This window comes from Macrosteles quadrilineatus, unplaced genomic scaffold (genome assembly GCF_028750875.1).
Source record: "Macrosteles quadrilineatus isolate MER2022 unplaced genomic scaffold, UCM_ALF_1.0 Scaffold_6__1_contigs__length_79288215, whole genome shotgun sequence".
In the NCBI taxonomy this organism is placed as follows: domain Eukaryota; kingdom Metazoa; phylum Arthropoda; class Insecta; order Hemiptera; family Cicadellidae; genus Macrosteles; species Macrosteles quadrilineatus.
Genome location: NW_026542599.1, coordinates 49839804 through 49867108, shown reverse-complemented (window position 1 = coordinate 49867108; position 27305 = coordinate 49839804). Strand labels below are relative to the sequence as shown.

Below are 27305 nucleotides of genomic sequence, written 5' to 3'. Positions count from 1 at the left end.
AATCTCCTGAAAATGTTGAAAGAAAACATACAACTTACTGTTAACACCAGCAGCCCAAGAGCATCATCCCAAGATAAGATGTCATCCCAAGGGGTGTTGGCAAGTGCCTATCTAGACGTCCCATATGGACCAGCTACAGTATAGCCAATTTTTGTTAAAAAAGGTGAGCCAGTCACAGAATGTGCTAGTGTCTAAAACTATTTTCTACCTTATTTTTTGTTGCTGGCCAAGTTGATGTTATAACAGTTGCTACAGCTCACAATAAGTCATTCCATTAGTTTGAATTGGTAAAAAAGATTGTGTATTTTACAGAAATCAGTAATTTAGATCAGCACAATCTGTCGGTGGCTCACATCAACTACGACCATTTTGGTTAAAAAAACAGACGACAACTTTAACATGGGGATGGAATGTTGTTGAGCGGAGCGAAGCGAAGCTCTTTGGGATCAATTTCATTGCAATCTTTATAACACTTAATCTCAATAACGGCTGAACATATTTTAGCCAAACTTACCAAGGTTGTTTTGTCAAATGTTTGGATGGTTTGGACATAACCAATTTCAATTTTCGATAATGCCTTTAAAATTTAAAAGTAAATCAAAGATTTAAAATTTTTACATTGGCCTTATGGGTTGCCATGATGGTTACAACATAACAACGTAAATGTAAACAAAACATAGAATCATAGCATATATGTTAAAATCAAGCCACAACCTAAACACAGTACAAAGGGAAAAAGTTCTGATGATGACAACTGATCAAATAACACAGAGAAAGTCTTAGATTTACATTATTTAAGTTGCAATTTGGAAACGACCACTGATCGAATAGGTACAGTACAGACATAGATAAAACATACTTTCTTAGGTACATTATGATTTATGTAGCTAAATAAATAAGTTTATAACAAATAAAAGTCTTAAAAAATTCGTCGGTGAATCACATTCATGGTTCCATTTCATAAATGGTAAACTCCACGACATAGGAAGTCGTGAAGGAAGTAGTAAATGCGAGAAGTTCGGAGTGTGGGAAACGTTTATGGCGTGGCAGTTAGATAATTGTATCTAAAATACTAAAATGCTATGGGAAGGGGGAAACAGGTCCACGACGTAGGAAGTTGTGAAGGAAGTAGTAAAGGCTGGCATTGCAGAGTGTGGGAACCGTTTGTGGCAGTTACATTAAAGTGTCTGCAATCCTAAAATACGATGGGAAGGGAGGGAAACAGGTCCACGACGTATGAAGTGGTGAAGGAAGTAGTAAAGGCTAGCAGTGCAGAGTGTGGGAACATTTGTATTTTGTGTTATATCTATAAACACTTTTTCATTTATTGCTTTATTAAAAAATCATGAAACATGATTGCTCTGCTCAACTGGCTTTCATTGCTATGAAATCAATTCCAGTAGTTGAAGCTGAATCGTACAAGGTTAGCATCATCAACTAGCCTAGAACTAGTCAACTGAAGATTGACTGAATAAATTATTGTTGGTGAACATTTGTTACATACCTCAAAATAGTCTCTAGCTTCGTCGTTGTCTAGAAAAAAGTCCTGGGCAGCAGGTTCATCTCTACAGTAAGCGACATGCTTGTCAAAATCTCTCTCCTGCAAAGATAAAAAACGGTTATAGTATTTAAAATGACTTAGAAGAACCATAAAAGAAAATATGGCACTACTCTGACTTCTAAATGTTACTCACTACCCAAACCTGTCTAATCAGTGGCGGCCCGTGAGCCTTGATCGGGTTTTTCGGGAAATTTTACCCAGACACGGGCTCGTAATTGTGTGACAGGCTCAGCCACACGGGCCACCTATCATAACAATATTTATATGAAAATTAACATACGTTTTCTATGAAAAAATTTGTTAAACCCAGTAAGAGCACTAGGACAAGTAGTTTACAACAGCTTAACTGACACTATTACTTGACCAATCGATATAAGTTCTCTACCAGGCTTAGTTTTCCTAGTAGCCCTAGTAGAATAATCGTCATCAGTCATGCAGGTTGCATCAACAGTCCTCGTGGAGTGTGTGAAGGCGCTATATATAATAGTATTAGTATTTTATCCTCCGGCCTAGGAGGATAAAAGATTAATGTTTTCGTTAATCCTCTTAGGCCCCGGCAGGGCACATTAGAGAGGGCCCTCAGTGCTGATTTAACTAAATGAAATTGAAATTTTTTTACGATCAAATCGGCAATTTAACCTAGGTGGCTGGTGCACTAGCTAATAAATAATTATATTCTTTCATTGACCCTAAAGATGGATTTTCATTTCATTTCATTTCTTACTATTAGGAGGCTGCACTTTATATTTGTTTTCTTTGTACTTTAGATTTGTTTACTTCAAGTCAGGTAAAAAATTTTACTTACATAATAGGCCTTGGGCCAAATCAGATCAGTTTAAAATCCAAGCAGCCTGGCCTACAAGGTTGAGAGATCAAGCACAAAGTCAGAAAATCAAGCTTGAGCTCGGAAAACGTTATTGACGTTTCTTTTTCTGGGAGTAAGATATTTAGGATTTTGCCGCGATTGCAGAAAAATGATTTTCCCGTCCCCACGGGTCGTGGGAGATATTAGGGATTGGGCCGTGAACACGGGAGACGATGATGTTGTTATTTGATGATGTCATAGGTTTGGTTGCAATCACGGTAGACTATGATAATGTTTCTTACATGACTACGGGCAGTATTCACGATTTTGCCCAATAATGGAAGACGATAATGGTGTCTCAGGACTTGGGAGACGCCGTGCCAAGCTAAAGTGCAAGTTTGTGCGGTAATACATAAGATATAATGTTTTTAAAGATTATTGTGAGAGGGGGGCCCGGCGAATAAACTTGGGGGGGGGGGGGGCAGATGGGCTCTTATAACCGTCACTGTGTCTAATGACTTAAAATTAACTCTCGGAAAGGTAGTTATAGTATATGAAAAACTTCCGATGAGGTGATCCTCCAACACATGAAGATGTCTTTTTTTTAAACTGAAACTAGTTGCAGCACACACAATAATTGGAATACACAGTAAGTTGGTGGCATAGTCAGCAAGCCATTCAATCATGATCCAGTCATAATTGTGAGTAGTTCGTGTTGCAACACCACTAGTTGTATTGGCTGTTTGAGATGTCTGCCTTCATTGAAAAATCGTACAACCTGTGAGGTGGATACCGTAATAAGAAGTCTGAATGTGAAAAAAAAACAAAAAAAAACTGTAAACTGATTGAAATTTATCAAAAACTCTTAAAGAAGTGTATTGAGACAACATTATCACTGAAGGTGAAGTGTGTCAATGAATGGATCATTAATTTAAATATAACCGAACAAACTTTCACGATAAAGAGCAAAGTGGAAGACCCAGCATAAAGTTTCTGCAAAAGTTTGAAAAAATTAATGGTTCACTATAACAGAACCCTTACTTAGTTTTCCACAGATTCCAAGAAGTGTTTTACATGAAATCTTCACAGATAAACTAGGTTACCACAAGTTTTGGGCCCGATGGGGACCAAAATTTTAATAGACAGCCCCAAAAACCAGGGTATGGCTGCAGCGTTGATGTTTTTGGACTCTATCTAAGCTGGTGACTTGCTACTTGATCACATCAAATAGATGATAAAACATGGGTTTAACATTTGAACTGCAGCCAATCATCTGTAAGCTTAAAAAATGTTTGTAGAAAGGTTTTTAGCAACCTTTCTTGGAACAGAAGAGTGTCATTCTTGTGGAATCACACAACACTCAACTCGTAAAGGTATTGCCAAGTTGAGGGGAAAGTTGGGCTCAAAGATTTTGTGGCTTCATGACAATGCTCGACTCCACACGGCAAATCAAACGGAGTTCTAGAATCTTTCGACTGGGAGTTGATCCCACATCCACTAGCTTATCGGTACCCAGACCTCGGGCCAAAGGACTACCAAATATCAGGCAATGCGGCATTTTTAAGACAATTCATAGCTACAGTAAGATAAGACAAGCTGTTTGAAGGCGCAAGTTATTGGAATTTTACAAGAAGGAATTTTCAAGCTTACTTTTCCCCATGATAAATGCTTGAATTTTGATAAGAATTTGTCGAGAGAGTGTATTTTTAATTCAAGAGTGGCTTTCAAATCTATATGATAAACAAATTTGTCAAAACGTAATGTACTTTCTGAATAGCCCATGTATATCACCCTCCAACGCAATCAATGTACAACGTCTTGCTAGATTAACCTCGAGAATTATCAACCTCAAGGATTATCAAGGATTACCACATCAAATTTTGGGTTTCATCCCTGGAACTAATTAACCTTAAGGGGTTTGGATGGATTTCCTTTAAAAAATATTTGTGATCTCTAATGGATATGCCAATGAAAGATACTAAAGGCTACACCAAAGGTATGCCAATCAATAAATTTCTCTTTATTGAGATCTCTTTAACATGTTCAGTGCGGCATGCCTTCAAACAGGCGCTCGCCAATGGCGGCAAGACCCGGGCACCACGCAACTGAATCGGTGAACGCAAATGGCATTCAAATATTTCAGTCTGACTAATAAAAAAAAGAGCAGCGGTGATTGTGCTGCGTTAGCCCGAGAGTGGACATAGTTCACTGAAACACCCAAAGGTAGCAGCACTGCCTGGATCCGTATCCAGTGTCTTTGTAAAGTGGCTCGAAAAGAGAAAATTGCCGGACTCGGGACAAAAGCATTGCCAGACGGGATTTTACGGAAAATTTTAGTACTGACCTACACCAGACTAAAGCTTATATTCTAAGCTACAGGCTGGCAACGATTATAACGTTTCCCGGCAATGGCTGAGCTCACATTGAAGCAAGGTTGTTGGCATTGGAGAAGGATGACATTTCCCGCCCCGCGTCAGTGGTGCCGGTACCGCGGGGTGTGGATTCCCGCCCCTAGCACTGAACGTGTTAAGAAATACAATTGAGCCTTATCCAATCAGGTGAAGACTAAAGATTTTATTTCATTGTAGTTGTTAGCCTCCGGATTGCCAAATAATATTAGAAAAGGTTCAAATACCTGCTATTAAGCAATCCAAATTTGTTGTTAGCACAACTAGTTTCAGCGTCTGTGTGACTACTTCTGTCGTTTGTCTGTGTTTGTTGTACTTTGTTACACATGTTACTAGAGATTTTAATAACATGACTACGATTAAATAGATTACAAATCTTCTATTGCATTGAAGATCCAAAACAAGTCTGGGAAAAATAGTGTGAAATGAAATGAAATGAAATGAAATGAAATGAAATGAAATGAAATGAAATGAAATGAAATGAAATGAATGAAATGAAATGAAATGAAATGAATGAAATGAAAAAATATCTTTATTCATATGGTATACAGTCGCATACATTGAATGGCGTCACTAGGCTTAAAACTAAATAAAACTAATCTACAATTCATCGAAACCATAAAGTGTTTTATCAGTTAAGAAATGTTTAAGTTTTTTTTTAAATTTGGAAATATTATCAATATTCCTCACCTCAGCTGGGAGTTTGTCCAAAAACCTTTTCCCTGCACAGGTGGTTTTTTTGTTAAAGAGCTCCAAGTTATGGACACTGACAGCAATTTCGTTTCTGTTCCGGGTAAAATAATTATGACAATCACCAAGTTTAGGGACCAAATTAGCATTAGAAAGTTTTTTTGTGTGTAAAATTGTATGAAAAACATAAATACTATACACAGTCATTATTCCCAATTTTGAAAAATATTGACGAGCGGAAGTATCCCATTCTAAATTTAACATAATTCTGATTGTGCTTTTTTGAAGAGTAAGAATTCTATCCAGGTTTTGCTTAGAGGTACAGTGATAAATACTTATGCCAAAAGATATTGATGAATCGATAAAAGCAAAATAAAGAATCTTTAAGGTTTCTATTGAGCAAAATTTTGACATTCTATTAATAGCATGGATACCAGAAGTAATTTTGTTGACTACCTGGTCAACATGCTTATTCCATGTAAGATTTTTGTCTACAATTAATCCTAAAAACCTTGTTGTGGTGATTTCTTCCAATTTATTATTTTGAAATTGAATTACAGGCTGTACAATTTGTTTTCTTTTTCCTGTTGTAAAAACCATAAAATTACTTTTGCTTAAATTTAACAAGAGCTGATGAGAATTTAAAAAAGTATTTAGCATATTTAAAGTATCAGAACAATGATTTTCTAAATTTGATAAAGATGAATTGCTGATTTTAAAAGTAACATCATCAGCATACAGGCAGATATTACTACTGTGTAAACTAGTTGAAAATGGAATTGACAGATCCCTAATATAAATGAGAAATAAGATCGGTCCCAAAATAGACCCTTGAGGTACCCCATGGTGAATCTCTGTAAGAGGAGAAGATCTTGAGATTAACCTGTTATTTGTCAAATTTTTAATTTCAACGTATTGATATCTGTTAGAAATATATGATCTAAACCATTCAAACGAAATGCCATCAATGCCCAAACTTATTATGGTTCGTGTTGGTACATAGTGTATTGATGATTACAGGTGGTGTAATCTTTTTAGTCATTACATGAAATGGCTTTGAGGCAGAAAATAAATGCATTTTAACTCACCAACAATGCAACAATATTCATTGGTCAGTGGTCACACTAAAATTAATATTTAATGTTTCAAGCAAACCTACCAGTCTAAGGAATGTTTTTCCCAGCATTTTGGGCTGCTCTGCGTAGTACCTCAACCCTTCAATGAGAGTTCTGAAACACAAAAATTATTACAATTCATTAAATATTCTATTATTAGGACTGTTTGTCACACAAAAGATTTAAATTAAATTACTGTACAGGATGGATTGGTGGTGGTAATCCAGACGGTTGTCTCCACTATCTTAAGCCGCGTTTACACAATGCCAGTTGGCAGACAGGCTACTTGCCTCAGATAACTTGAAATACATTAGAGACAAGTAACCTGTCATCACCTGCCTGCTCTACGGGCCTCGTGTAACTACTTCAGCTTCGTGGCTTTATCACTTTAGTCATCAATTACTAGCCCAAGTGACCTAACCAAACAGTATTTCACTGTCTTTAGATCACCACTCATTAGTCTATGGTAATAAGCAACTGAGATTAAACAGGTACAATTTTCATTATAACTGTGTCCTTGCTACCTGTAGTTGAATCAACCTAATGGCTAAAATTCTGAGAGTGGCAATGATGGATTCGGCTAAGGTTTCCTAACTCTCAGACAACAAAACCTAGTACAATAAATTGCCTGCAAACAATTTAACCAACATAATCAAACTAAGGAAGCTTCCAAGATTCATGTTAACGCGTTGAACTTGAGTAAACTCATTCAAAACCACTTCAACAATGAATCTTCTTTCTATAGCAATAATAATTGGAAAACGTCAATATTTTTTTAGCATAAACAATTTGTTCACTATTTAGGAATACTGTATAGGGTGTTGAGGGTCTATGTCATGTAAACTGATAGTGACCATGGAAGCTGGCGAAACCTTTAACTATCTTTAGCCAGACTTCACATGATAGAGACTGAGTTTCCTCATGATTGGACCACACCAAATACCTTCTCCAACAGAAACACTCAAGCCAGAGTGCTTAGTAAGCCAGCCTCCTGTGTAGTGATGCCTTCCCTCAGGTAACTACCCAACCAGCTCTCGCTAGCTACATCATCTGTCACTTGATAGTGTAGGCTGGAACTTTGACAAGATTCTCAAACCATCCATAGTGTATAATACTTCTTAATAGGGATGGTCAAGTCTCGAAATTTCGGGAAATTTTAAATCTCGTTACACGAGACGAGATTTCTTTTTGGCCGAGATTTTTATCGAGACGAGAATTTAAAAAAATAAAAACGCCTGCAGAAAGTCAATGCAATACCCGCAATACAGGAGCGTGTTGTAGTTGCGTTTCCTTTGCGAAGGCGTTCTTATTTAATTAATTCTTCAAATGTAAATATCTATATATTAATTATTTTAATAACATTTGAGAAGTTTTGTTAACTGTTAGCAGTGTGAGGAATGTTTTATTACTATAAAAAAGTCAAAACAAGTAACTATTTTATAAAAATTAATATTTTATTTTATGATTTATTTTATTTTAGGATAAGTTGAACTCTATCCTAACTGATATCACTATGCTTCCTAATCGTAGGCATTTTTAATAATTTAGGCGTGATTAATAAAAAAATGTTATGCTGATGTTTTTTAATAAAAGATTGTAAATATTCTTGCCTATTATCATTATTTTTGTATTTAAACAGTCATCTAACAATGTTACAAAATCAGGTAAAAATTCCGAACGTGCATTTCTCGTTGTGTATGAGAAGGGAAATCCCGTCTCGATCTCGTCTCAAAATTTTATGAGAAATAAAAAATCTCGTCTCGTCTCGAACTAAAAATCCAATCTCGTCCATCCCTACTTCTTAACAAATAAATACATGTTTCCACTAGGCTGTAATGAAATGGCAGTGACAGTAGATCTTATACAAGAATTAGGCCACAGTTTTTTCCATCCACTAACAACGTGGGAAAATCTTGATGGAAGGTGTACTTGTGCTGATCAGATTTAAATCATTCAGAGTGAAATTAAAACTTGCATTGCACCATTGTTTTCCATGAGCATGCCATGCTCCTTGTGTGCAAACATGTTAGTCAGCTCCATCTGACACCACCAACGTCATGAGTTGACACAGACTGTACATTAGGATAAGAATGAGTGGGAATTGCTTGACTCAGATCTCTTGGGCTGTTGTCCTTCATTTAAGTAAAACTGATATAGCCTATACAAGAACAAAATTCTCAGTTTCTCAAATAACCTCAAACTGAATAGACCTTTTCTTCATGTGTAAAATTCAACTTTACCTAGGTATGTGCTGTGTCCTTTATCGTAAAAAATTAAATTATAGACATAATTTTCAGCAGATATGTTTAGAAATCTATCAAATTAACCATTATTGCAGGTAGAACCAACATAAAAAAATTATAATGACAACATCCCACGAATCACGGACAAGCACATTGGACAAGCCCTACTGAACACAAATGGCCATTTAGATTTGATCAAAGACAGCCTCCAATTTTTCTAAGTGCTGAATACCGTTAACTAAATGAGGAAAAAATTTTATTTCCAGAGAATATCTGCTTCCTTTTGAAAGCAAACATTCCTTAAAGATAGACTTTAGACAATACTGTTTATTGAGTAGTGGGAAAGAGTAGGATGCATTGCTTGACATCCAAGTGCCATGATGTCCAAAGGAAAAATAGAAAAAACTATATAATAGCGTTTTTATGAGCTTTTTCACGACGTTCAATATAAAATATTTAACTGTTGCACGACATTCAAATCTCACCATGTCCAAAAGTACAGTAACTGCAATAAACACTGTCTTTCTACAAGCTCTGGACGTCATGAGATCGTTGTGAAACAGCACACTTTTTACTCTTAAAAAAGTACCAGTTGCTCCACGTCCAAAGCCGCTGCCAGTTGCATGACGTCCAATGGCTATCAGCGCTGTCCCATGACGTCCAAAGCGCCTGCCTACTCTGAGTGTTGTTTTAAATTCAAAATTATCTTTATTCATCAAGTACATTCGGAATATATACATGAATAGTGTCACATTTCTTAATGATACCATATGTAGTGCATACCTAACATAAACTAACCTTGCTCTGTTTTGCAGCTCCTGTCTCGTTACTTAATGCCAACCATAAGCACCTGATTGCTCCCTTTTGGGATAAGAACATGTACTAGGATAACTACTATAACCTAGGGTATAGCAATCTCTGATGAGATTATGATTTGTATGCATCTTGTGTCTCATATCAATATTATATTCCTTTTGCACGTTAGCTGTACATCCTCTTGTGTGTCTTCACTACTTACTTTTGTATGCACTATTTAGTAGTAGGGCCTATCCTACAATTTAGTAGTATTCGTTTGCATCTTGTGTCATTTTAGTTGTAGGTCTTATGTAAGTTGTACGTCTTTTGAACGTTAGCTGCTCACCTTTGTTCACTTATTGTATTTAGTATATATTATTGCTTGTTTATCTCCCGAATGTTACTTCTGCTCTTATTTAAAACCACTATTCTTGTTTCAGTAAATGCCAATTATTGATATTTGCTATGCATTTGCTATTTATTATTAATTCTTTTTTATTATGTTTCAAGTGCTTATTGATTCTTGTGTGAGCATGCATGTACTTTTACCAATTGTATAGATTTGCATTTTTGTATGTATGGTTAATGGTATTTGTTGTACAATGGGTTTAGCCACAAATAAACAAATTGAATTGAATTGATGAAGTGTGGTGGGTGAAAGAGTAGGTAAAAAAGAGTGCCTCTTTTCTGGACCACAGCTAAATTCTAACTCAGGTGTTAACTTCCAAGCACTCCATCTATATCAAGCATCAAGCATCATCCCTAAACCCACACAGAATGACCTCTGGGTGGGAGAACAGGTATGGAGACACCATAAAAGGAACATAGTGCTGAAATGAAAAGATCTACAGCAAGCAGAAGAAAAGGAGCTTCACATAGACAAGATTGGAGAGGCATGGTGGGAACGAAGGAAATAAATCAAAGATGATGAAAAACACTTTTAATTCATAAGTTATGCCAAAGCTGAATAGTAGGCCTATTTAATTAGAAGCAGGGCGTCATAATTTTTTTGTTATACAAGATTGAGAAGACTTAAGTTATTGTTTAACAGAATGTCCAAGGGTAGGGATAACCTCCCGACTACCCCATAAGCAGGTTAGTGAATACTTTTAGTCTACCGTGAGAATAAAAGTTTTTCCCATTTTATAGCAAACAGGACCGTATTTAACATTGAATCACTACGTCAAATAATAAGTTTACGAGGCAACACCAACACAAAAAATCTAGATTTCTGTTCTTAGTAGGCCTACCCTAGCAGGCCTTTTGTTAAACTAACAGCACACTCTTTATATATGTAAACCCATTCTCAATCATTTATTTACTCAACAAATAAATAAATTTCACTTTCTAGGCTACTTGTTTTGTGATTGTATATAACATGAATACACCACAAAGACCGACCCAAATTGTAACCAAAAACACACTTTAACCCAATACAATGTTCACTACACTACTTCATTGTGACCAAGACTAATAGGACCTACTTACGTATTGTGGAATTCAGAGATCTTCTTGAGATTGCCGAAGATGACGTCTTTGTTGTCTCGTACGACTCTCGGCACACTGGGGCTGTCCAGGGGTTTGAGATAAGCATCTATGACCTGCTGGATGTCTCGGCCAAACTCTTCCTCTGTTTCTATCAATTCCCTTACTACGACACTATAAAACATAATTTCACACACATTAGTTTAGACAACAGATCGTTCATTCTACATAACATAACCATTTTAAACCAAACTACCTACTACTGGTATATTAATTAAGCCCCTAAGGTTGATATCCTTCTATAGACCTATATCCATTCATGCAAGTATAACTAAACAAAAACGTCTGCAATCTATACCCTGGCATGCTTCAAAAATGATGACAAACTAACTTATGTTAAACTTACACTGCTGGTTTTACACACATCACCAATGAAAATCCAAACAGCACAAGTTTCAGTAGCATAAAAGGATATGTGACAAACTCTGCTTGGATATCTTGCAACAGGAAATTTCTGTAATTTGACCACACAAGGACAAGTTTGTGATTTACTTTAACGCGCCTTTTACTTAATAATATGTCCTTTTTCCTTTTTCCTTTTAATGTGTCACGTTTTTTTTTAATAATATGTCCTTTATTTTCACTGTGTCTGGTTAAAAACATAGACATGTCTTCTTCCGCATCACACAGAATCTGACCTTACACCAAGTTTTTATAATTTTAAGTTCGCGTCCGGTTCAGTGGCAGTGGACGGCTGCACGGATGTCTGCCGTCACTGGAATTGTATTATGTGAGAGCTCTCATGCTCTTCTACTTCTACACACAAGGCATACTAGAAAAAATTGCTCATACAGTTTTTAACCAGACGGCTAATACCGTATAAAGTGAAAAGAGCGTAACTGACTATTATACCGGTAATTCCATCCCATTGTCTATACACAGACTACAGACTAGACTTCCCATGTAATGTAAAATATTTGAAGGCAAGAAAATATATGAAGTTCAGGACCATCTCACTGAGGGTACTAGTGTATTGGATTAAATATTAATTAAAATCAATACAGTATCATAGCAAACAGCATATCGATTTATTAGTTGACACATAATATTGCCATTATTTGGAAGACCATCCAACAGATATTGCATCACACCTTTTTGGCTTCAAATTTTTCTATTACTTGGGATGTCTATTCTGTGGTATTACCATCATTAGGCCTACTAAACAGGTAGGGAGGATGCTTTGTAAAATAGCTTGTAAGTGGCTTGACTTACAACTAAAAAGGTTCTTAAAAAAAATTGTGTACACAAAGGAAAACTCGAGTAAAGCACCCTTCCCAATTTACACTCAATATATAATCTGCATATTAAAACTTGGTCTAAAATTGTTATATCTTTAAAACATAAGTGACAGGACTTACTCCCTGTTGAACTTTGCGTCGTTTGGTTTCATGTCGTCGGGAGAGTCTTCGTGTGTGCTGAGTACAGTGGCTGGGACCCACCCTTGTCTCCCAGGGTCTTCTATAGATTGGACCAACCATCTGCAGACATAGATAAAAAAAACTGTTATTTATAGGCCTAGCACATGATGTGGCAACCAGAACCAGTATCACAAATAAATGGTGAGACATAAGTTTGTCCTAAGCGGGGTACACATGTGAACTTGACTTGTTAGAATGTGTTGTGTTTCATTTGCAATACTTCATAGATAGCTGCTTTACTGATATTTAATTTTGACCTTTAAAAACACACTGTATTACTATGTAAACATATATATTGAATCATTAGGGCGTGTTGTGTTTCATGTTATACTCCATAAAATCACGTTTAGCTGTTTTACCTCTGTTCAATTAAGTCCTACTTACATGCAAACAATTAGTCTATTCTTCTTGATCTTGGAATTTATATGACAGTATATTACTATTCAAAGTACTAAATGGTTCACATTACAGGAATTGAACTACAAAACTGCCACGTACCAAAGTGTTTTAGCACCTACATATATCACATTGACTTGGACATGGATGAAATCACATATTACAATAAACAAAGTAAACAACCCTGCCGGGTACTGACAGATTTTCGTGTTGTGACAGACGTATGTACATTCACCGTCCCTGATAGTTGAGTAGGAAGCCATGGTGGTGAAGGGGGGGTTGTGGTAACCACAGAAGGTGAGAGGGGGTGTGGGGTAGGCTGTGTAGCTGGCAGACGTTATGGCAGCAAGCTCCGCGCAGGGTGGCTGCGATTGGGTTCAGCTCTCAGCCGTAGTACTGTCACACATGCAAATAGATCCAGCATCCAATTTTTTGCCCCCCCCCCCCCCCCCATAAAAGCCAATTGCCTTGCGCCCTTGTCTTGTGCCTACCGTGCCTATTCGGTCAATCGACTCTGGCCCTCAATCCACTATATCTTTTTTGTTGCCAATGCACTGTCAGTTTAGTACTGTAATGAATAGAAAATAAAATAACAGCTTGTTAATTGACAACAAAAAAAGATGTAGCATGTTTTATAGCAATCTCTATTTTCTCAAATAAAACATAGAGATGACAATAAAAGATAAGAGGACAAAAAAATATTCTTTTAACACTTCCTAAGTAAGCAGAAAATTGTAATGAGTACTGAAGTAGCCTACCTATTCAATAAAAGAGTTCAGACCCTAACGTTTCATACTTAAAAATCTTTTGAGCAAAGCACCAGATTCTTATAATACAAGGAAGCTATCTATTCCATCGCAGTTTAACTCCAAGGGCATGGATGAGATCCAAAAGAACTTTGCTTATCACATCAGTCATACAGATGGTCTAGACAAAGTATACATCTCGAGATAGAGCCCATTAGATAACATTTCCCAAGTTCAGTTACTACTGCCAAGTACGTCACAAACAAATGCTTAGTCCTCTGAATTAAAGTTTGTGAGTTTAAAAAAAGAAATGCCTAATGGATACCTCATTAAAACAAAAACAAAGAATATCTATCTGTCTTCTATATTAACTACATGAAACTTTGTGAACAATAAGGTAGGTAGGTATTTTTTTTTAAGATTTAACTCCTCATATTATCTTACCAAAATCTTAGTCTAGGTGTGTAGATTTGCAAACTGACCTTACATTTTTGTAAAAGCCCTTTGGGCTCTGCCCAGTGGCTTTCAAAGTTCCCATGTTATCCTGATGGAGGAGATATTTGTTTACTTTATGATCAGCTGGATAATTTAATTACTGTTAATATTTTAGTTGCAATTTAAGGAAACATGTGCTACAAACATCTACTGACTTGGTTAAAATGAAATAATATTGACTATTTTAATTTGGGTTGGCGTAAATATTATAATGGCAAAAAGCGAGAAAGCCTGGACAGTTTGTTATATATACCTACTAAAAAAAGAAAACTGAATTAGCATTGTCCTGCATGTGAGCAATTTAAAGAGCCGATTTAAAAACTATGGTAAACATAGGAAAGTCGTAGAACTCCACCAAGTATAAGAAATAGGCATAATGTTTTATTTTTAGAATTTATAATTGTTATTATGGACAACCTAATGCAGCTATATGAGTGGGTAACATTTGTAGAAGACGCTAAAAAACAAGATCAGCTTTTGAAAAAGGATAAGATATTTACAAGCAATGTTAATTAGGCTATATCAAACTGCAATGTACATCGTGAGTATTTCCATAATCGTTGAGTCGACTCTTTTAGAGTCATCGGAAATTAAGACTGTTATTCGTTTTAAAATAACGCCTGTAATACTTTGCAATTGCTCGAAATTCAAGCAACAGGTATACTAGTAGTATCATAAATGCAGAATCTTTGCCAAATAGGGAATTTCCAATTAAGTTATATAACCTAAATAAGATTAAATGTCCCTTCAGCAGACAGCGCTGGCTGCTCAGACCTTAGATCTTAGATCAAGAAGGAGGGTTCAATTCCTGGCATGTCTTCAAAAGATTTTGGAGGTTTGGACAAAAGCGTACATAGATTTAACTTATGTCATAAAAATGTAAGACCAGTAATGTTTATATACATAGATATGAGTTTAAAACATAAGCTAAAACATAGTGCTAAATTTTCAGCAACATCATGAAGCAATCTATTGCACAACCAACAATACAAATACCAATTTTAAGCTCTTTACCACTTGGGTTTGGTTATGGTTATGCTCTCTACTAACAATCCACAACAGCTTCTAAGTAAAAACTGTATCTATATAATTCAATGATAATACTGACTTTTAATATTCTCTTCTATTATCAGAATATACAGTAAGCAAAACAAGCATTTTGAAGTTTTGTTTATAGACACAGCAGACAAAAAGAAAAAGTCACTCAACCACTGTTTTATTTCATAGTTATATCGCAAGCCGCCTCCAGCTGATGCAAAGAGAGTACAAGAGCAAGTAAGTACACAGTACAGTCATTGATTATACATCTCCCGTACAGTTTAACAACTAGAAACATTAAGAAATATATAGAGTTTTCAATTATTTTAAAGCCAATCATAAGATTGTGACATTGATGATCAATAGTAGTGGCCTAAGTATTAAAACCAAGCAGTTTTTACACCCTACATAGCTCTGAATATTATTATGGCGCCCACCATTTCATATCCTTAACTTCTCTTATTTACTATGGGCATATATAAAACATAATCTTCAAGCTATGGGACTATGGGTCCAGATTTTAAAACATCTAGTGTGGTTACTATCGCTATTCACATGCACCTGCTCATGAAGGCCTTGCCTAAGTTACAATAAATTAATTAATTTTTGTGCTAATTATAAAATTATACTGCATTTGGAGTTGTTATGTAGTATTTATAAATATTACAATTTACATATTTTTAAGCCCATTCATGGTCTTTAGGGTGGAACCGTATCACCCACGGCCACCTATAACTACAGGCCGCTGCCTGGTAGAATTGGCAACGTCGCAAGTGGCGTTGTTTAGTGACAGACGTCCCATAAGATAACATGGCAGACAGGTGACATCAGCTCATTAATTCGCGCTTTATTGATGTAAATTTAAATGTATGAACATAAATTTATTAAAATATTTAAAATAAAACATACACAATTGAAAACCAATTAAAATTGATATCTGTACATTTTAAGCGGAGTCAATATTGTCATAGTCCAGTAACCGAGTAACCAATCTTTCGTAAATACACAAATACCAAACAAAACAGCTGTTACGAAAACAAAAACAAAACTGCTACCTCTTTCCCGCCACGTATCGCTGCCGCTGGTTCCCGCCGGTCACTCACCCCCTTCCCGCTCCCGCACCGCTCCCGCCACTTTCCCGCTTCGGTTTGGACGAGCCTTAAATTTCAATAATTTTATCGTGACGTGGCTAATAAATAACAACTCTAACATCATGAGCCATGTACCCATGTGTTTCCGCGGCGGTACGAGCGGGAAAATCCAACATGTTTCAAACCGGCGGGACGATCGAACAACGCTGCGGGACGGCGGGAGCGGTACCGCTCTAGTGTGGGTGCTCACATCTAACACCATGTGTTTTAAAATCCCGCGCGGGAATTCGTCCCACCACCTACCCGCTCCCGCCGCTTTCCCGCTTCGGTTTGGACGGGCCTTTACAACATTACTTGCAACGTTGCCATTTCGAAGGCCGCGGCCTGGAGTTAAAGGCGGCCGTGTATCACCAAGTTGATCTTGATTACCACGAACAACAACAACAAAAATATATGGTGCGCTGATGTTTTTCTCTCGTTGCAGGTGGCCATCATTGAAGCTGAATTTTTCTACGCCAGCGCTGATTATGTATGGAAGTAAGTCTGCTAGGTGGAAGAGAGCAGTGAGAGAGATTGGAACCTAGACAGGTTCTAATGTAAATTCGTTAAGTTTTCATAACCACATTACTGGGCCTTACACCTATATTACTGGAAAGATTTTAATATGTGACCATTGCGAATTCCAATACACATTTGAAGGGTTTTGACTGCTTTCCCTTTATTCATCTACTTTCATTTGACTGATGCATTCATTCCTTATCCTTACAAAATTAAGAACCCCCTAACAAAAGAAAAAAAATAGTAATGGCACCAAAAAACTATAATGCTAGTACTATCTCACAAAACTACAGTAATCTATTTTCAGGGCATGATTAAAAGGAAATTTTATCTTAGTTTTAGTTACTGTGATAGCCGATGGGTGAAGTAAAGGACGCTATATAGCATAAGTAACAATTAATTGCCTTGGTTAAAAAAAATTAATTTTGGCTTGGTTAAAAAGTAGGCATATTCAAAAGAAATCATTGCGCTCTGTTGAATGCTTTAGTTTAACTTCCCCAATATTCATTCTAAAACTAGCAACAACTTCAACATGGAAATGGAATGTGAAGTAGGTAGGTATCGCCAAAAGTTCAACCAAAGATACTTTGATTACCTAAAATTATACAAGCTGTACGTACAGTTGGTTATTTACAAAGATGATAAGTTCAACTCTCCTAATATTGTGTAAACTAAATGTTGGCGGAAGATGCAGGCAACGTGGGCATGTACCAAAACTTCGGCTGACTCATTGAGTGACAAGGGACGAGTCTCGGACATCAGTTATATTCTATTTTGAGGAAATTACTACAAGGTTATTTTGTATTTCCCCCTCGCTTAGTATTAATAGTCGAGTTGGAAATTTACTTTGGCAAATTTTCAGGATTTCACTCAATCCCACAAGTTTTAGCTTTGCTGAGACAGCTGTTTATGCGAGTTTAAGAAAAAATATTATGTAGGTTCTTGTGCTTTAGAGGCAGCAAATAAGTGAACCGAATTGCAAATAGTGTACTGATTAGAACACTCAAATCTAAGTCAAGATCAAAATGTATATGGTACAAGATCAGCTGACCCAAGTCTGCCAATGGCAAAAAGAGATTGCTTGGGCTGTGATTGAAGGAAAAGATTACATCAGGAACGCCACGAGCCGGAGACGCGTCATAGCGTGCGATAGGAGATCCCTGGGGTAGGTCTCTATAGGAATTGATAGGTCTATTATATAATTTAAAGCAGCGGTGCTGGATGGTCAAGTTCTTATTGTTTTATAATCGTATTAGCTTGTATGCTGAAGAGATACACTTAAAACGTGTGCAAGAATCAGTAAAGGGAATTTTTTAAAGATCCTTCTGTTTCCAGCCAGCATGAGCAACACTTATTTATTTTAAATTGCTCACATGTGAGACATTTAATCTTTTACTGCCCAACTATACAACATTTATTTATAGGCTACATATATCACAATATTTTTGGTGTCTATCATATCTTTTACTATTAAAAATTTAGAGACTACCATAATACTATTACAAAAACTAAAATTATTACAAATGATACTATTACAAGTTCATACATCATATTTGCTAAAATATAGAGCCTCATAAAAGAAAATGAAGCGTGATTTAAAATTTAAAATATTTAAAAGTTGACACACCGTTGTAACAAAATGTCAATTATAAGCAAAGTTACCACAGAATTCATTAGTTGGAAGACTTTGATATCACCGTTTTGTAGCCAAAACACAATAAAAGTCGAGTTTCATAAGTGTTGTGTATAATAACCGTTGTAATATTTTCTAGACAGTGGCTGTCATAAAAAGTCAATATTGTTGATTTACGAGTTGACACATGGCTGGGTTGATGCAGCAGGAGTTATTTATAGTTTCTGTCTGTGCTGTGATTCACTCTACCCGAACATCACTTCTCTAGCTACTACATGGCTGAAAATTATGTAGATGAAATTACAATAGAAAGTATTATGTTAACTTGAAACATTATTTTGCAGGAAATTAAGGTAAACGAACAACACAATATGTACACATTAGTACATAACATGTTTATTATAACAGATGATAAACACACTTTTAAGAACCATTAGCAGTGTATGGAGGTGGATCAGAGATTGGAATACACGGCACAGGGAACAGGGTGGTATGTGCATCCAACTGTGTTCCAGGCCGAGATAACTGGACCATAATATAGTGAGCTAGGGAGAAGCTGAGGGAGGGCTTCAGGAACATGATTGTTTATATTTTTACAGACAGCCAGGCTCCGCTCAAGGCATTTAACTCTTGCGAGTTCAAGTCCAATATGATCTGAGACTGCCTCTCAACAGTATCTGCCCTGGGCAGGTGCAACACATCGAAGTATATACACCCAGAAATAGAAGGAAACGAGGTGGTTCATAAGATGGTGTCAGCTTGAGACTTTGAGGGAAAACAGGCTCTCTGTGGAATATCTTGTGTATGCATGTCAGTCAGTTTGGTCATGTGCTCAGGAGAAGAACAGGAGAAGATAGGTTAGACTTTAGCATCATGCGGTAAGCACGACCACTTTCTAATTCTCATCTTAGCACAGACAGCCGCCCCAAATTTTCTACAATTAGATAGGAGGCAACTAAAGACAGATAAGAGGAATGAGAGAGGAATAGGAGGATAAGAGGACACGGGACATGGCTTCCTGAAATTGCACCTACATTGCTTGAGGGTCCACAATGGAGACACTGATGTAGGAAATTTGGGCAGTCAGAGGAGACTGCTGACCATTGTACTCTATAACTGCACAGATCTGAATGAGGTAAGGGAAAGCATCTTGGAACCATGACAAGAGGCAGACACCTTCCTCAGGAATATATCGTAGATAGGTTGCTGCAGTTCATCAAGCAGCTCAGGTTAGCGAAAATTGCAAAAAGACCATTTGTGGCTGATTAGCACTGGGACTAGGTCTGCCTCAATTCAATCAATGGTCCAGTGGTTCTTAGCGGAGTGAAATTTTTCAATTTTGAAAACGATTTCCTTGCATAAGAGACTTACTTATCTTTTGTCAAGTAGACAGGCGTGTAATTCCCCCGTGGGCTCAGAACAACCAGAGGTTGTAACATTATAACACAGCCAAAAGCTGTAGTGATTATTAACGTGATTTGAACTTGGGCTTCCAGGACCAAAAAAAACTATTTGAAATTTTCTCTGGATCATATTGACAATTTTTTATTACTCCAAGCACTACATCCACTTGGCAGCCTGGCTATTTCAAGATTAGCTAATGAATAATGAATATGTATGTAAATAAACACGTTTGAAACGAAACTGCATCTACCTAAGGTACCGGTAGTTTAAGAGATGGAAATATAAGTCAACATGGAACTCAAGAGTTGCCAACTGCCCAGGTGTTTAGTCAGCTGATTTGTTGAACAGACGACACATTCATTCTGTACAGATGGTAGCATTGGCGAATGTCTAGTGGCTAATCTTAGGTCGTAGAGGAATCAAACACACGAGATGTTGATGTTCATAGGAAGATCAATCTTAAAATTTAATTTAAAATAGGATTTAGACATTTCAAATTGACAATTTTACACGAGTTACCACAAGCAAATTTCCCCTGCATTTTGTTAATTTAGTCTCATGAATCTAATATTGTAACTTATACAATAGAAAAAAAGCTCTTCCTGAAAAGAATATTACTAAAAATCATGGCAATTTGCAGGAACTAAATAATTTTTATAAACAAAACTAAAGAAACCCTCAACATGTGCTTGTAAATAAAAAAAGAAGAAACTGTTATACTGTGCTTGATCTGTAAGCTTATTTTACCTACGACCGTTTTTCAAACCAATTAATAATAGAGTAAATGAGTGAGTGGCTGGGACAATGAGTTGTAGCATCACAATCAGTTGCAATGCGAGGTTATAAACAAAATATAACCTCTCTTAGACGTTATGAGTAGTGATTGATAGTATTTAAAAACGGTCGTACGGTAGTTAAAGTAGTGAGTATAGGGCCTGCGCAACTCGCGTAATTAATTAGCCTAAGACACTCGTAGAAGTTTTAAAGGCACTCGCCATAAGGCTCGTACCTTAAATTTTGCTACTTAATTGTGTTTTAAAGACTTTACATAATCGTTGAGTAAACTACTATTGTGATGTACTTACAAATGAAATAAAATATGTTTTTATTTTTATAAATATGGATACGGGTACCAAACCTTTCTAAAAATTACTGATAAAATCATAGATTTTAATTGAATTTTAAACAATAACAATTAAGTTAGAGTTCCAACACGGAAGAGGTATAGATACTGACTAATTCACTGTTCTGTGGTTCTACTCTGTGAAAATTTATGAAGATGTTATGTTTAGGAAGCATATTTCTATACATTTTATTTTCTTCTGATTAAGAATGTTTTCCATGTGCTTTTTCTGTGTCAAATATGTAACATTAAGAACTATGTTTTGGATTTACACTTCACAGCATGGTCATATTTTGGCAGCAAATTGTAAGGTAGTAAAACAAATTTTAGTGTCTGTTTAGTATGCAGTAAATTGCATTTTCCAAAGCGAGTGTGAAACAGTTTGGCGGCTACTTCTGAGTTGCTTTTACGAGCAAGCATTAACTTCACCCAACAATGAAAATGCTGTTTCCTGTCTAACTAATCATTAAAAATATATACCTAAGCTACAATAGGATCTATCAAATAACACAAATTTTGGTATAGTTAATTGGTTAAAAAATATTTCGTAACAAATACATTTTGTACTAAATTTTGCAGAAATAGGCCCTAAATGTTTGCAAATAAAAAAGTTGCAGTAATACCATAGACTTTAAATACCACACTGAAGTATTATCTCTTAATGACTTACTGTAACAAGCTTTATTAACTTAAGATCACCCTTTCATATCGAGTGAGTTATATTTTCTCTTTTATTTCTTTATACTTTGAGGGGTCATGACACATAAAAGATACTATAGTTTACAACAAAATCACTGTTTCAGTTGTTATGAATAAGAAGTTATAGTGTATATGGTGGAGAGCAGTAATTATTTTTTACATTATCCCTGTATGGGAGCTGTTGGTTGAAGAGAAAATGAGAATGGCTGCGGCCACAGAAAACGTACTAGTACGTTTTCTGTGCTGCGGCTTAAAACTATTGCCATTCAGGAATATGTCCAGATGGGATTGGGAATCACAAATAGCAACGCTTCACATCAATAATAGAGTACGAGAAATATAATAATGAACGTCATAGTCAAGTCATAGACACTGTCTTCTCTTCAACCAACCACACCCCTCTTCATTGTGAATGCAATGAAAGCAATTTATTACGCTCTACCCTGCATAATTGTTTGTGTTTGGTTTTATTTCCAGTATAGCTGGGTAGCTCAGTAGTTATAGTGCTCGCCTGGAAATAATAAGGTCACCGGTTCGATCCTGAGAAAAGTGTGTAGCTTTTAGATGGGTCGAAACTGGACCCAGCTGACCTTGATCATTGGGCTTTTAATAAATGGTTCTGACTAAGGAAACATCTAATCTTAGTCAGTAACATTGTAGCTACACAAGGTATGGCACTCCTTTCTACACTCATCCTCCACTCATATTTGGGTTAAAATACGCACCTAGGTGGTGTCCCCATCTCAAAAGTCAAAACAATTATGATGATTATGAGGATATAAAAATAACATAGGTCTAATTGAAAAGATGAATTTATGAAAGTGATTGGTGAATGGAATTTTTAATGGTGGCAATCCAACCAACAGTCTTTTAGTACTTGGTTTTATTTGGAGTTGCACTGGGTTGTGTCTACAAAGTGTAAAAGTAACTTCAGATTGATTTTTTTTTATCTGATGAACACTATCAGTCAAACCTTTGAATATAGATAGAATTAGACATCTCCATTCCTGTGTTAAAATCTAAGACAATTTTAGACGAAAATCAACATAGAATGCTCTTGGTTTCTGTAATTTAATGATTTCTGTCAAATTCACCAACTTTTTACCTAGCCAAACTGAAAGGACAATTTATTGATAGGTGATTTCATGTCAGCTATCACAGTAACGAAAACATTTCGGAGAAAATATAATAATTGTAGACTAACGCACACCTGTGATTAAATCATCCAGCTGTCTTAAAACAAAATGAAAACAGCTTGTTAATACGGATGGGATGTTTACTTCCATATCCAAGAGTCAATGGTTGAACTCACATATAGGGACATCCAAAACAAAGCTACACAATTAATCCGTTTATACGAGTCTTTAAAACCTCTTGTATCAAAAATTGGCTGAAACAAAGGGTTTGCAAAGCCGCAGTTAAGTATCTTTGGCCTTTTGCCCAGCAGTCCTAAAGCACCAGCTTCCATCTAATGTGGCACTTCATCACAAGTAGAGGCTCTCAGGCTTTGATCTCAGACAAACAGACTACTTCCCACAACCATGATGTGCTAATGGTCGGTTTACAATATAATTCTACTCAACCGTTCATCAAGCCTTCACAACGAGGAAGCTGTCAGGAATTGCAATTGTTGGATTGGTTTAAAAATTTGTTAAACCGGATTTTGATTTATTTTCTGACATAAAGAGTTAACCATATTGTACTATGATGCTATTAGCATCCAAATCACAACGTAGCATTTGTTGCTAGACTAGATTTTTTTTAATCAGTCCCAGCATGAACGGACCTTAAATGACGCTTGCTTTAGAATACTTGTTATACCAGGGTTGCCACTCTTTTCGATTCTGTCGGGAAAATCCTGATTTCAGAACCTCTTATCCTTGTTCATCTCATGTCTCTCTGGGCTTTTAGCAGATATTTACTTGAACATTCCAGAAACAACCAAAATTTTAAACGAAACAAATCCTTACAAATCAAAATTATTATATTGTTACTGATATGACGATGACATTCCCCGCCTATTTGAAGACACTCAAATTGAAGCAGAAGACCTACGTAAACACATAAATTCTCTTCCATCACAAATTTAATTCTCTAAAGAAATACAATATTCACAAATCAACTTTGTAGACATAACAATTTCGAAGGAAACACACATGCGCATGTTTAGAATATACAAAAAACCAACTACAACAGACATAATCATAATCATAACCCAATTCAAATCACCGGTGGCAGCACAAATTGTTAACTTTTCATTCAATGACACATCGATTAGTAAATATACCAATGTCAAACAAAGATTTTGAAAAAGAGAAAAACATCATCCTATTTAGCCTCGAAAATGGGTACAAATCTTCCATAGTTAAAAAAATGCGCCGAAAGAAAATTAAGAAGACGTTTGAAACACAAGAATCGTTTGAAGAAAACAATAGAAAAGAATATATTTGCATCCCCCATAGTACAACCCTAAACAAAGCAACACGAAAAACCTTCCAAAATTCAAATTTGAAAAAAGTTACAAAACAAAAAATAATGCCTTTCAGATGATAAAAAACAAAATTTCTAATGAAACCTGTACTAACTAAATTAAAGATATGAACGAATCAGGCATTTATCAAATAAAATGTTCAGACTGTAATAAATCCTACATTGGTCAAACAACTTCAAGAAAAGGTTCCAGGAACACATACAAGCATTAAAATCAGGTAACAAAGCGACAATGAAATCAAATTTTGCAGAGCACCGAATCAAAACGCGACATGAATAAAAAAATATAAATAACAATTTAGAAATTCTGGAATATGAAAAAGTAAAAATAAATTAAATGTCGAAGAAGATTTTAATATATACATAAATCACAAAAGATTTCCTCAAAATGTACTGAATACCATAAACATCAACAAAACAAATCCGACATTTGAAAAAATCCTTCAGTTACAATAAAACTGAAATAATATTAATATAATATACACAAAATTAAACAAGAAGAAATCAAGATCTTATAAATTCTAAGTTAGCTAAACATATGATTGAATGCATTCCTTTCATTATTTGTTATTGTATTTTTTTAAATGTCAACATGACCATGACCTTAGTGTAGAAACTAGTCGTTGATAATTAAAATGAGTTAAAAGGGTAGGTACCAATGTTTTTATAAATGTTTTCTACTGTTTATATAGTAGCCCTAATCACAATAATACCTATATATATATATATTAAATAAAGGAAATTCCAGAACTATTCTTGAGAAATACAGCGTTACGCTCTAGACAATGCAATAATGTATACCTATCTTAGTATCTGAGGAAAAAAATTAAGAAATATAGAAACAAACTATTCACTGGCAGAGTACTTTGAGGAAATGTGAAAATGGCCACTATTTTGTCGACCATGGCACAGTGAAGCTTACATTGAGAGACCTTCAAGTATCTTATAATGACACCAACAATTTCAAATAGTTTTTAATGCGAGCAGACTTCCGTATCTATTGGCACTAACAACCGAATGGAAAAATCGATAATTCGATGTATCGTTTGGTTAGTTAGATAAGGTTAACATAATCTAACTAACCAAACGATATATCAAATGAAACAATCAAAGTTTATAATCATAGATTAAGCATAAGTTAGTGGGGGAGCGAGCTGGTCTAGTGGTTAAAGAGCGGGACTCGGGGTCTCGGGTTCAAATCCCGACAAATCACCGATGGATTTTATCTGTGATAATGCCGTAACCCCTAGGTCTAGCCTGAAGTAATGTGAAAACAATTCCGGGCTCGTCCTAGAAAAAAAAATCTAAACACAGCAAAACAATATTTTTCCTACAAAAAAGAAAGCAGAAGCAAGTAACAAACTGTCAAAGTGTTATTTTCCACTACAAAATCATTTGCGAAGCGTACTGTTAGGCGTGAGGCGGAATGTGGTATGTACCTCTGTTGTTCTGGAACCGATGGTGAAATGTCTCGGTGTCGTGAACCTGTGTATCTCTTTCGTGGTCGAACGGCGAGCTTGTGTCTCGCTGCGGAATTGTCCAAAAGTGACGTCACTTCTCCCCCTAAGTTTAGGTCTGCATCTAATTCTGATTGTCTGGAAATCCAACAAATGTGTCACTGAAGTGGTAGTTTTAATTAGGCATATTTTTGACACTTTTGTAATTTGACAAAAATTTACAACAGTGTGTATCCTAATTTGACTGTATCCACAAATCATAGTTGATTTCTCGCTTCGCATTGTCGATTGCAGCGAAAAATATCATGAGTGAGTTAGAATTTTAAGAGTGACATTATATAGATTACTTCTTCACTTGAGTTTGGTTTTGCTCTGCACATATTCTATTTCTCCATAAATCCCAGAAATGGTTTCATTTCATATTTTTGTACTGTGTATAAAACTATATTGTCGAAAAAAAAAAACTATCTATGACTTGAATTAAACTCAATTTAACCATAACAAATCATTTTCTTGATAAATTCTGCTTGGTCTCTTTCAAAGTTAAACTGTAAGCTATGTGGTACTGGATAATGAATTATTAACCACTGGCTTCTTCCACCTAAACATAGGTCTACATCTAAATTATGTCTGTCTAGAAATTACAAAAATGTGATTTTCTTCAGGTCTTCTTCTGGTGTATACATGGAAAAATATTACATGTAACTGTACCGATTTTGGATGTTGGATGATGTTGGAACCCAATTTGACCTGAATGAAAATAGTACCTAAATTGCTTGCTTGTATCGTCAATTTCTTCTTAACTGTCAGAAGAGAAAATGAAATGACTTCTTTTCGTAACTAACCCACATCTAATTTTTATATAATTTTTTTTATCTGGAAATCAAACAAAAATTTTAACTGAAGAGGTAATATTTACGTATTTTCTAGTGTATCAGATAAAATATGCACTACTGTATGTCATGCATACATTGGATTGTATAAAGAGCAGAAGTACGTACAGTGCTTTACTAAAACCGTATCCTACCTGAAGCATAATTACTTTTTGGCAGTATAAAAATAACCTACAACTGAAAAAACTAAAAGACTTTAATTGTGACAAGAAATGTTTGTTATAGTCTAAGAAACTTGATATAAAAAGCTTCTTCTGAACCTTAACAACATCATTATAGACCCCAATAACCATTAGAATGTCAGTTGGTTGTGATACATATACCCTGAAATAAAGGAAACTCATTAAGTTAAATCGCTGAACTGGCAAAGAAAATATCAGACATGGCCTGATGCCACATTTTAACAAGGCTTTAGATAAATCTACACAATTTATTTTGTTCATCACCATGAAGCAGATACTGTATCGGACACTCGGCATTAACATTTTCTGCAGACATAAATGAGTGAAAATTTAAAAACGTACGTTTTCATGTCCCTGGCCTTTTACTTCGTAGATACTGGATTTGTAGTTTATTATTATGTGTTTTAATATTTTTTGGGACGGGGGCAACATGTTACACACATTTATTTGGTTTTAAATAGGTTCTAGGTATTTTTTTCGTATTTTCAAAGTCTCGAAATTCACGACCATGACGTGTCCC

At 35.7% G+C, this 27305-nt stretch overlaps 1 protein-coding gene across 10 annotated transcripts in view; it reads right to left on the bottom strand.

The window, feature by feature from the left end:
* LOC128996298 (obscurin-like) overlaps positions 1 to 27305 on the bottom strand; it is a 255278-nt gene that overhangs the window by 130806 nt on the left and 97167 nt on the right. For 9 of the 10 annotated variants that reach the window (XM_054421531.1, XM_054421532.1, XM_054421524.1 and 6 more), the window contains 5 exons: positions 25693 to 25848; positions 12521 to 12640; positions 11106 to 11276; positions 6624 to 6693; positions 1505 to 1600 (listed from right to left, as the gene is read on the bottom strand). In XM_054421531.1, coding sequence (XP_054277506.1) covers positions 1505 to 1600; positions 6624 to 6693; positions 11106 to 11276; positions 12521 to 12640; positions 25693 to 25848 — 613 coding nt within the window. The remainder of the gene's footprint in view (positions 1 to 1504; positions 1601 to 6623; positions 6694 to 11105; positions 11277 to 12520; positions 12641 to 25692; positions 25849 to 27305) is intronic. The other variant, XM_054421528.1, reaches the window with a different exon arrangement.